Source organism: Piliocolobus tephrosceles, chromosome 7 (assembly GCF_002776525.5).
Source record: "Piliocolobus tephrosceles isolate RC106 chromosome 7, ASM277652v3, whole genome shotgun sequence".
Taxonomy (NCBI): domain Eukaryota; kingdom Metazoa; phylum Chordata; class Mammalia; order Primates; family Cercopithecidae; genus Piliocolobus; species Piliocolobus tephrosceles.
Window position 1 is genome coordinate 24,123,468 of NC_045440.1, and position 12,606 is coordinate 24,136,073.

Here is a 12,606-nt window from a genome sequence, read left to right on the forward strand (position 1 = left end):
GAGACGGGGTTTCACCGTGTTAGCCAGGATGGTCTCGATCTCCTGACCTTGTGATCTGCCCGTCTCGGCCTCCCAAAGTGCTGGAATTACAGGCTTTCACCGTGTTAGCCAGGATGGTCTCGATCTCCTGACCTTGTGATCTGCCCGTCTCGGCCTCCCAAAGTGCTGGAATTACAGGCTTGAGCCACCACGCCTGGCCTGTTAACTCTTGAATGGCTCTGCTCCTAAACGTCTGTCTGATTGTGGCCTAACCACAGAAACTCTCCAGCAGGACCAGCTACATAATTTGTAGGGTTCAATAAAACATGAATGTCACATTCCTTGTTCAAAATTTATTCAAGGTCAGATGCGGTAGCTCACACCTGTAACCCCAGCACTTTGAGAGGCCTAGGCGGGCGGACCACCTGAGGTCAGGAGTTCGAGACCAACCTGGGCAACATGGCAAAACCCCGTCTCTACCAAAAAGTACAAAAATTAGCAGGGCATAGTGGTGCACACCTGTAGTCCTAGCTACTTATCCGTTGAGCCCAGGAGGCGGAGTTTGCAGTGAGCCAAGATCACACCACTGCTCTCCAGCCTGGGTGACACAGTGAGACCCTGTCTCAAAAAATATATATATATACACACACATATATATATGTATATATATTTATATATTATATGTATATATTTTTTATATTTATATATATATAAAATTCAGAATTTCAAGAAGACAACAGCAAAACATAAACCTAGCAGCTGCAATGTGTCGCACGCCCATAGTGTGCTGGAAAGAGTTTGATCAAACAAACTCTCCTAGCTCCTGGCTCCGGGCTTTACCACCTACTTACTGTGATTAGGGGCAAGTCATTCAACCTTCCGGAACCTCACTTGCCTCACCCGAAACATGAGGCTAAGGTTCCCCATCTCTCTCATTGCTGCGAGTATTTATTTTTTGAAGTCTCAAGCTGGCATACTATTGTTTAACATGTTTTTAATTTTTCTATGGAGGAGGAGGTGCCACATATCTAGCACGGGGTGTGAGTGGCAGGAAAGCCATTTGCTGAATTAAATGCGGGTCCTTCAAGGCTCAAGGAAGGGGGCCGAGAGGAGCTGCTCTTGCTTTCGTCTCCAGCCTGATACACTTTGCCTCACTCTGTTTTTATTAGCTCGTCTCTTCAGTACATCAGTGGCAAGGGTGATGAAACCAGTGGCAGATTTAACTGCTAGGCAGCTGGGTCACCGTCCCGTGGGTCTTGTTGTCACGCTGAGATCTTAAAGTGACCACGCTGCTTGGGCTGCTGCCTTCCAGAAGGCTCAGAGAGAGACCACTGAATAGTTAATCGATGGGAAAGGGAAGACAGGGGCTGTTGCTTGCAGAAAATACAGAGAAGCTGCTTTGAAAAATCCCAAGGTGGCTGAATATCAAGAACACGGTTCCTGCTGTGGGCAGCTGTGTGTGCAGTGGGCAGCCCGAGGGCTGAAAATCAAGTCTCCAGCACCGGTTGGTGCCTCTCCCCGTAGGGCTTTGGCAATGGGGGCAGGAAGCTTAAACACTACAAGATGAAGAAACTCTCGGCGCTAGTGGCTGAGGGTCATCGTTTACCATTATCTTTTGTATTGTTAGCAGCAGCAGTGAATAATAATTTTTAAAGAAAAAGAAAATAAAAAGAGTGAGAAGGAGAGAGAAAACAGGATGACTTATTTAACAGGGAAGATCTGCAGGCCCCTTACCTGAAACCGTCTCATGTCCCTTGGGTTTCCCGCTGTTTTCAAACAATTCTGATTGCACTTGAGGAAAAATTTTAAAAAGAATCTGTGAAGAGAAAGCAATGTGTTACATTTTTCAGTAAACATTTTTTAAGGGAGAATATAGCTGCATTCCATTAGATTTGATTTGAAAGCGATTATATTTCAGATCTGGGGAATTTCAACCTGCCCTGCCTGTGAAGGAACATTTCTGACCCTCTGCAATTTGCAAATTTGGATGTTTTCAATCTGAAGCCCAGCACCCGCTTCCCCATCACTGTGGGGGATTGTTAAGCGGCTCTCAAAGTGGGCTTTGGTTTGTACACTGGCCCCCGGAGTTTCTACAGCACTCATTTTGGAAAAAAATTTTTAAAAGGCTTCAAATGCAGCAGTGACCCCTGCTGTACAGAAAGTCTTGCTCCAGGGTTAAAATTGGCAGGACCTGACCCCAGAATCCCAGGGCGAGAGTCTCGTCTGTGTGGCTCTCCACTGGCCCCAGACACCTTCATGCTCATACATGAAGGTGGCCTGATATATTCAACCAATGTTTACAAAATCAGAAAATGCTATGTTACCCTCCAAAGAGAAAGTCCATCGGTGCAGGTATATGCCAGAGTTTTTATGATTAATAAGAAGTGTGAATGTCCCTCTCAGATCATGTATAGATTATTCAGAGAAATACGAAAGCACAGAATCATGGTCTGAGGTTAGCATTTGTCAGACATATTTCTGGAAGCCAATATTCCCTCTTAAATGGCCTATCTGTACAATTTTAAAATTGGGCATCTTTCACCAGGCAACTATGTTAACCAAGAAAAGTGGCAGAAGTGGCCTTTCCAGCAATTCACCTAGTTAATGTTTGAAAATTTGTTTCAAAATACAGTAAGTTTTTCATTTATTTCACTTGCAGAGTCCTTTTCCTTAAAAAAAAAAAAAAAAAAAAATCCAGCTTTTGCAGTGTTAAAGTCCCAGGTGAGCTAGGCCTATTTCCCTTTCTGTTACTATGACAACGAAATTTTACCGCAGTCCCAAAGTCCCTTCAGAACTCTCACATCCATGCCTTGAATTAGAACTTTAAAGGAAAAGATATACATTTTCCTCAGGATTTACAAACAAAAATAAGTAGAAATCAACACTGCTTCCAAAAATTCTATTCTAAAGCAATGGTTGGTGAAGTGTTCTCATTGCGACGTTCTGATTTTTATTTTTTGTTTAACAATCACACAAAAGAATTAGATGGCTCTCCAATTAAATGTATTTATCACTTTAAAAAACTGATGAGGAGATAAACAGTAAACGACAAAGGAGGGGAGAAGGGGAATTGGCTCTTCAGAGTATTTTCTGTATTTGAGGCTCTTTTACTCTGTTTGCTAGAAATATTTGGCCACATGCTCCCATGAATAAGGTTGAGTGTGAATTTGGAAGCAACAGCTAAATATTTTTTTCATGATTTTATAACATCTGCTTTTCACTTCTCTCTTTCAATCTTTTATAGGGTGGGTGGGAGGTTGGGCTTTGCTTCCTGTGCCCCGGAGGTGTTGGGGTCTTTATGGAAGAGATCTGTGGAAGGATAAGGCAGAGAAAATGTTGTGCATGGCTGTCCGACCACAGTGCTCAAATTCACAACCTGCCGCTGCTTTCTGAAAGGCAGTGGCATCTCTGCCCGGGTCAGCAGAGTGCGTTAGAAAGGAGAGCTGCTTTTATCTAAGTAAAGATTGATCAGAATTCAAACATTTTATTTCTTGAAGGGTAAAGATCCCCTCTGTTTGTACACTCGTAGCAGAGCCAGCCACGGACACTCACAATGCACGCAAATATTGCCTTTTCCCACTCGTGTGTGTTTCTGAACAATAGCCCCCACTGCACCCCACACTGGCCTTCAATCACTCCCGGCCGCAATTTACAATTTACATTTTTCCCCTACTAAACCCAAATGGAGTGCTTTTTCTCATTTAGCCCTTGATTTCTGGAAAGTTTTGCCAGAACTGGGCTCCTTGTAATGCGTTCTGTGTGTGTTAGACTACCCCCACTCCCCGCTCCAAAATGTGTCTGGTGAAAACATTAATGTTCATGAAGGCATTATTATATGAATGGTGTGGTAGGTGGAAAAGTGCAAAAGAGATAAATGTTTACATAAAATCAAATTGATTTAGGGAACGGTGGAGCCTGCTGAAAGGCTTTATTCATTTTAAATTAGGACCCTTAACAGTGATTTGGATGGAAAACACCTAGTTTGACTTTTTGCTTGTCTGGGGGGTTGAGTTTGTAACCTACACAGCCCCATGCACTCTAAGGACTTAGCACTGGGTTCATGAAGGAGAAGGGGAGGTTAAGTGGAAGGAGGACGAGGGAGGTGAGTGAGAAAAGACAGAAAGAGGCAGAAAGTTCTCTTGCATTATATAGTATCTTCTAAAAGAAGGCATTGCTACTTCTAAATGGCTTGCACCAGAAATTAGGGCCTGGATTTTTAAATATATGGATCTAGATATTAATTAAAAGAAATTCTGGGGCTTACTGATATCTCCATTTTTTTTTTTCTCTTCCTTTCACTGGTGTCTTCTGGTTCTCTGCCCTCCACTCTCTCCATCCACCATGCTCAGCGTCTTGACACAAAACCTTCACTAATCATACCATCCATTGAGCCATGGGGTAACTTACAGGGAACAAATTCTCTCCAAATCCCCTGGGTCTAGATCCCTCCGAAGCCAGAGCTGCCTGGAAAATGTCAGTGCTCTCCACTAAGAAACGGGAAACCCAAATAAATTATGAGATTCAGACCAAATGTGCAGATTCTCATCAGGATGAAGTCTATTTCCACTTTCTCCAAACAATGTTGACGACGTAAATATCATAACTACGGAGCATGCTGCACACGACAAAGCTTCTGATCCATTCCTTAAGAGCGAACACTAACAACCACAGGTTTATCTTTGTGTTAGGGACGAAGAGGATCAAAAGAGGAGTCAACGCATCAACTCAGACCTTCAGATAGCAATCTGGTCCCTAGGTCAGTGGGGCAGGAGAATGGACCAGAGCATTCCTTTACTCCACAGATCGTTGGAAATGCCCCAAGGGTTGGCCTTGACCTGTGGCCACCAACTGACCACGGGACCAAGTTACCTCACATTCGTTCTCTCTTAACAAAGGAGTTGAATGGGATCTCTAGGGTTCTTTCCAACCGTAATGTTTTATGACTGCAAAGAAAAATGTACAGAGTTGAGAACCTTCCAAAAAGGGTTAGAGTGGGGAAAGAAACCACTGAAAACAAGAGACCACGACTTGTTGAAATCTGAGTGGGTGTGGCAGAGGTGGGAGTGAGGGTTTCTGAGAGGCAGGTCAAACCCACTGAGATAAAACTGTGAAATATAAGTAAGTGGGGACAGCTGACTGGTTGGAAATAGGACATCCAGGGTGATGCCTTGCCCTGAGTGGGCGGTGCCCTGAGGCTGATGGGCAGATTGTTGGGTGAGTTGCACTGTCCCTTTAGGACTCTTTCTCTCTGCTTCTGAGGCAGGGGGGGTGCTTCAGGAATATCACAGATCAGAGCCACCTACATCCCCTCTAGCCATCCTGCACGGTCTAGCAGCTGAAGGATACAGGGGTCGCAGAGTGGAGGGAAACACAGTCTGCTGAGTAGCCACTCTCTGCCCAATACACAATACCGTATTTCATTCTCACAACAATCCCATGAGTGACGAATCATCCTACGGCTGGGAAAAACGAAGGCCTCAAGAATTTAAGAAACTTGCCAAAGATCACAAGCTTGTAAGTGGTGAACACAAGGACTGAAGGCTGGATCTTTGTGGCAACAAGCTCCATGTGGTGTTGCATGTTTCCTGCACCAAGGACACTGTGAAGATGGCTGCACAGCTCGGTGAATACACTAGAAACCATCGCATTATACACTTTGAATGGGTGCCCTTTGTAGTATGTAAGTCATATCTCAATAAACCTATTAAAAACAAATACTTCAAAATGGTCTAAAAATGGCACACACACACACACACACACACACACACACACACACACACGTAACAGGAAGAATAAATCAGGAGAAAAAAAAAAGTGAAAGATCCTGGCTTCTTGAAGAGACTGCAGTGTCCCAAGTCGAAATTGGTAGGTCAAAGATAGACATATGGAAACATGGAACTAAATGCTTAATATTGAAAACTTCTGCTGCATTGATTTATTTACTCATTTGATCAATATGTATTGTGCTCTGTATGCCAGAAAGTTCAGGCACAGTGGCAAACAAAGTCCTTGGCCCCAAGGATCCCCCAACCAAACTATTCAAATACGTTTCCCCAGATTCTGAAATGAGTCTGCAGACCCCTGAATCTATTACTGAATACCCTCCTCTCCAATCTCTAAAATACTGGAATATCTGTACTATTCAGGAATACAGTAAAAGTGTTTAGGTGGCTTCCACACGTCTTCCGTCATCCCACCCATCTCAAAGTAGATGCACAAGTACTGTGCAGAGTTAAGGTTCCGTGGTGGGGACAGGAGGCTCGAAATCACAGGAAAGTTAACTATTTAATATTCTTGACAGACTCTGGAATTCTCACCAATGGTCTATCACAAAACCCAGCACAATATTTCTCTGGGATTTATGGAAGAAGTCATTCAATTTACCTCCAAATTGGAATACAAGATCTAGTCCCTCCTTAAAAATTGTAATATAAAAAAAGTCCATAAGGCCAGGCGCGGTGGCTCACTCCTGTAATTCCAGCACTTTGGGAGGCTGAGGTAGGGGTATCTTGAGGTCAAGAGATCCAGACCATCCTGACCAACGTGGTGAAGCCCCGTCTCTACTAAAAATACAAAAATCAGCTGTGCGTGGTGGCATGCACCTGTAGTCCCAGCTACTCAGGAAGCTGAGGCAGGAGAATCGCTTGAACCCAGGAGGTGGAGGGTGCAGTGAGCCAAGATCATGCCACTGCACTCCAGCCTGGCGACAAAGTGAGACCCTATCAGAAAAAAAAAAAAAAAAAAAAAGGTAATTCACATCGAAGGAATCTGAACTTAGTAGTCAACAGCTACCATTATATAGAGTTTCACTGTATACAAAATAATATGCAAAATGCCTTTCACGTTGAAAACTTAGTTCATTACTCCCCTAAAAAAGAATCTAATTCTGCCGACCCTGGAAACAACTTCTGCTATGATATGGCCACATTTTATACACCACAGAGATGAGAACACCCCAGACTCTCCAAAGACCAAGAGAGGGGATGCTGTATCTAGTTCTCTTTCTCTGCCATGATGGTCACATAAGCAGGCTAGGTCACTAAAGACTGAGTCAAACATACAGTTGATATGGCCTCACAAACCACATAGGGACTTAACCACATGTGTTCATTGATTTTGCAGAAGACACTTTTTGTCTGGATTAGCTGTTAAACCTCCTTGTTTTCAGCCCAATAAGTTAAAATACAATGGAGTTTCACTGTTTGTGCATGCTTCTGAGAAGGAGACAGCCCATTTCCCTTAAAACACTCTCATACCATTTCTGAGAACTATGCAATATAGGGACAGCTGGGTCATAGAATCACATTTGAAAGGAATGGGCAGTTGCCGCTCTTCTTCCAGGATCCTCTCCACAAGTTTACATCCTTTAGGGGATTAGGCAATCCAAGCTCTCACACCAGACTGAGAAGCCTACTGGGTGTCCACACCCATGAGTTCATTTTCTCACTCTAAGAACAGCCCTCATAGCAGCTCACTCAGCTTTGTATGGTAGGAAAACTCACAAGTGATTGCCTTCCATCTGAGACCAGAGAAAATCTCAACGATGATGTTCTAGTTGTAATCTAGATCTTCACTGTAGTATCTTCTTTGATCCTTTCAACAACAGAGAACATTCTTTCCTCCCTCAAGATCCCCCAGCAGAGCCTACACCCAGGCAGCCCTAGGGAAAGTGAAGGTTAGCAGTGGGACCCAGCCTTGGCCTGCAGATAAGTACGTTGGATACATCTATTGGTTGTTGAGGTGTCAGCCCAGGCTACAAAGGGCCCTGAAGCTTTAAAGATCTTGTGAAGACTCTGACTAAAGTCCACAAGAATGAAAAGACTCCAGGAGGTCAAGCTCCCAGTGGGCTCTTGTTATACCCTACAGTAACTTGGTGATGACGCATCTGAGAACACTTGGCTTAGTATTTGAGATCTGCTTGGCAAGATGGCCGGTGGCTGGCACAAAAGCCCAAGAAGATTCATGGAAAGGAAAGATGACTTAATAGTTTTGACCTACTGGCTTCTTTAGGCTTAAACGAAATGAAGTTTAAACTCATTTTTGTAAGCTGATGTTCTATCGAATCCATTTAGTTAAACAACCCCTCAAACTGTAAAAATAAACACATGAACAGAAGAGGTATAGAATCTTTAATCTCCACAGACATTCCTAAGGCAGAGACTTATTACCATTAATGTTTGTTCACCCAGATTATTTCAATAAAAGGCCATTTCAGATCTGAAAAATTTAACTTTACAGAAACGTTTTAAGCAATAAATTTTCTTATTTCCAACTACACTCAACTTCTCAAATTCCTCTTGCCTAAAAGACTATGATGAAATAATAATTATAATTAATAATAGCCTATATTCATTGAGCTTATATTATTTGCCAGACATGATTTCATGTAATCTTCTCAACTTTGGGAGTAGGAAAATTAACATCCCCACCTTACAGTGGAGATAAACAAGATTCAGAAAGGTTAAATGACTTGCCCAAGGCAAAACAGTTAGTAAGCAGAAAAAATAAGAGTGGAAGTCAGTCTGTCTGACTCTTAGCAAAATGCTGGTCTGGTGAAAGCTTGGCCAAGCTTTGGGGGAAAAAAAAAGGCTGAACATGTTGCCACGTGACACCGTTTCACAGGACAACTGCCTTACTGATCCACACGGGGGAATCCTGTCATTTTCTTCCCCTTCCGCTGGAATGAGAGTGCAGCCCTTCATGCTGCAAAACAAAACAAGCAAACGAATAAAAATATCTACCATTCCTATGGGGGAGTGCACTCTCTAGAAGTTCTGTGACTATTTTGGAGGACACAAAGGAAAAGATAAGTAAATCTATCAGATATTCAGAAAACAAAACTTCTCAAGAACCCAAATTGTCCAAAGATGGCATAACCGAAATAGCTTTAGACTTTTGAAAAAAAAAAAAAAGATTATTCAAGTGCATGAGGAAGATTCAGGGCCATTTGTCTATCAAGACAATGGGAGGGAAAAAGCTGAAAATCGAACGTGGAACGAAAGACGTTGAATTAAATCTTGGAAAACATTTTCTTGGGAATCAAGTCACCAAGGCTGAATTTTGGGAGCACTTACCCAAGGGACAGAGCAGGATCTCCATGATGGAGATTTTTAAATAGACCAACAAGCTAATGCATTTGGTAGCAGATAATTTCAGTCTTATATGCGGCAGCTAATTGGGGTGTCCATACCAAGCCCATGTGATTTCACGGCTTCTACAATGGTGATGATGATGATTTAATTTTTACTGTAACAATTAGGGACTTTCAGTAACAATTAAAGACCTTATGGCCAGGGGCAGTGGCTCACATCTGTAATCCTAGCACTTCAGGGGCCAAGGCAGGCTGATCACCTGAGATCAGGAGCTTGAGACCAGCCTAGCCAACATGGTAAAACCCAGTCTCTACTAAATATACAAAAATGAGCCAGGTGTGGTGGTGCACACCACCTGTAATCCTAGCGATTTGGGAGGCTGAGACATGAGAATCACTTGAACCTGGGAGGCGGAGGTTGTAGTGAGCCAAAATCATGCCACTACACTCCAGCCTGGGCTACAGAGTGAGACTCTTATCTCAAAACAAAACAAACACCTTTCAAGGCCAATAGGGAAGACTAGTTATTCATGCAAAGTGTTTGGGTAAATGCCTGGTACAAAGTAAGTCTGCTTCATCAGCTTTTGCTACACATACTCATGATCCCTTCCCATGTATTGCCCCTTTCTCCCCCACCACATTTTAAAACTTTCCAAACAAAATTATTCCAGAAGGAGTTGCCACAAATTTCAATCTGGTCCTCTCTAGCCTGCTTATCTCTCCAATATTAATATGTACTCCACTGGAAGAACTTCCCTTAATTTTTAAGAAACAGATAGTAAAAGAAAAAAAAAACACACACACACATGTAATTAATCCACTCTCACAGATAGTAGGGGAGAAAAGAACCACAAAAACACAAAAAGTGGTGGATGAGAGTCCTCATTCCTGCTTTCAGTAAACTCTGGCCAGCAAAAGAATTCAGAGCTACCCACACAATATGCTGGCTTCTGACTGGCAACAGGCCCCATCGAGTCACTTTCTATTCCGTGCTCAAGTCCCTGGAAGTAGCGTTTCAGTTTGGCAAGAGCTCCTTCATTACTGAACACACTGCCTCCCGAGTAGAATCTGCTGCATTCATTTAAATATCAGGAAGGAGCTACTTCCCCCACTACGTAAATCTGACTCCCTGACTCCATACCGATAGACTTCATTTCAAAGGAATTTCACGATTTCCTCTGAAGGGAACGTCTCCCATACCCTAAATGGCAAGCAGTTGACTGTAAAAGGCCGCTGAAGTGCAAAAACAAGGGGCCACTTTGATTCTCCACTTATTTCTGATTGGTAACACACTACAGTTTCTGAGAACCTGGGGTTAGATGTTGGGAGGTTTTTGTGTGTTTGTGGTTTTGGTTTTTTTTTCCCCCCTTCTATATTCAGACGCATCTTCATTCTCCTGAATTCTATTCCTCGACACCATGAGGCTCACAGGGAAAAAAATCTCTAAGGAAAAGTGCTTGTTTTTGTACTCAGATAAAAATCTGACACCACTAATGAAAATAATAATCGAACTCTTTGGGCTTGAATTGCAATGAAACACACACTAAGAGCATGTTTGTAATTCTAATTGTTCTCATAAAATGTCTTTGGAGGGCTCTTTGCAATGCACAAGGTTCCATCTTTTCCTTTTTTAAAAAAGAAACAACCCATGTCCTCTTCTTTGCCCTTATCCTTTTCTCTGTCTTCTCATCCAGAAAAGAAAAAGAACTCAGCAAAACTGAATCATATAACGGATGGAGAAAAAAAATCTTTCCGTGAGACTTCAGAATCAGAATACAAATCTATTTCCCTTTCCAGTACCATGACTCTCGGGTGAAGGAGAGAAATGAAGTTATTAGTCAGCCATCAGCTTAATGGGTCCTCACCGTCCCATTTCCTCAGCACCCCTTCCCCATCCTGCCTTCCCCATCCTTCCCCTCCCCCTCCCATTCTCTGCCCTCCCGGCAGAGCTCATCTATGCTAGGCTGAGCAGTGAACACCAATTACACCCAGAGCCCTTTGCTGCTGCCTGGTCCGCTGGTTTTACTGTTTTGCCAGATGGTTGAGGCCAATGTGTAAAACTCTCTACCCTACCATTAATTCATAACTCGGTAATAACTTTCCCACGACTCCAGGAAATTGAAATGGAGTGCAAATGTGGAGATTTGGAAAGGGAATCAAGGTTGGACAACTATTTCACACCTGCCAGAACAGATACCAGCGAGACAAAAAGATACCCCTATTTACTCAGGCTGGAGCATTACTTTCCCTGAACTAAGGTGGAATGACGCAACATGCAACGTTGGAGAAAGTGGCGACAAAGTTCAGAGTGTGGGCTTCTCCTGGCATCATTTTCTCTCTGCAGTTTTCAGCTTTATACCTATTGCACCTATGGGTTCACTCTCCAATGACCTTGAGATTGTGTCTCTATGTAACATTATATTCTTATGACAGATTCATAGATTAGCAGATATGAGTGCATTCTCTTGCTAAGACAGGACACCATCTAATGTTTGTTAGCATCATTAAACTAAAACTGACTTTTCACCTGCTCCCATACCATATGCAGCTGCAAATTTTTAAATTAAACTATGAAGCCATGCATAAATTTACATATATTACAGACTAGCCTCTCCATTTAACATGCAAATGTACTCCAATGTTTCAGAACACCTTCTGTCGCTAATTAATTTGCTGAATTATAATTAGACTAATCCTGCATAATTAATAAGCACAGATTTTTTTTTAATTTGTAAGCAGCTTGAGGAGATCATTCACTTCCTTCTATAAACTGCTAAGTAAGTGTTAAAAAAAATCTGGAAAGAACATGTGTGAAAAGCTATGTTTGATGTCGCATACAAACTCAAACTAGCGTGGAACATACAGAAGTCAGTATTGATAAAGGTACACATTTGAAGCCAACATTCAAACAATCAAAAAAAAAATCATATCCAGAGGATGGGGACTAATTCTCCCTTTGTCTCCTTGTATATAATGTTTTATTCTTTGCCTTCTATCCGTCGGATCTTCCAAGATCACAGAGGCGGGAAAGGATTAAAGTAACCGTATGTTGTATTAGGAGAGATAATGATATTAACACTCCACTGTATATCAAAACACTCTGTGCATGCTGGGTGCTTATAAGCTCCTTTGATGGTATTTGGAATCATTTTCATTTTGGCTGCCAAAAACACCCGAGATCCATCTAGTGGAAACAATTAAGTTCCATTAGGACTGTATCCATTCGGTAATTATTACAATGAAGGGTCTCTCTTTAATGCTGGAGAGTGGAGTCTCAAAGAAAAGTATGCATCTGTGCACTGTGAAAACTACAGAGTTTTCCAACCAAGCATCAAGCTTCATTTTGACTCCCAAAAATAAACCAGGATCAGGAGAGCCCAAGGTTTGGGTAGGTGACTCGTTAGAAAATTCAGAGCAGGGTGGAAATCTGGAAGGGCAAGGGAAGCTTAGTGGTCATGCAAGTTGAGGAAGACTCCAGGAAGAAAGTGGGAAATGCATGTTCTGGCAAGAAGAAGTCAGTCAACCTTCAAAGAGAC

General features: G+C 42.5%; 1 protein-coding gene across 7 annotated transcripts in view; it reads right to left on the reverse strand.

Moving 5' to 3' along the window:
• The window catches only part of EBF2 (EBF transcription factor 2), a 202,060-nt gene that overhangs the window by 63,967 nt on the left and 125,487 nt on the right, over positions 1–12,606 (reverse strand). For all 7 annotated transcript variants that reach the window (XM_023216867.3, XM_023216869.2, XM_031935949.1 and 4 more), the window contains one exon: positions 1,714–1,795. In XM_023216867.3, coding sequence (XP_023072635.1) covers positions 1,714–1,795 — 82 coding nt within the window. The remainder of the gene's footprint in view (positions 1–1,713; positions 1,796–12,606) is intronic.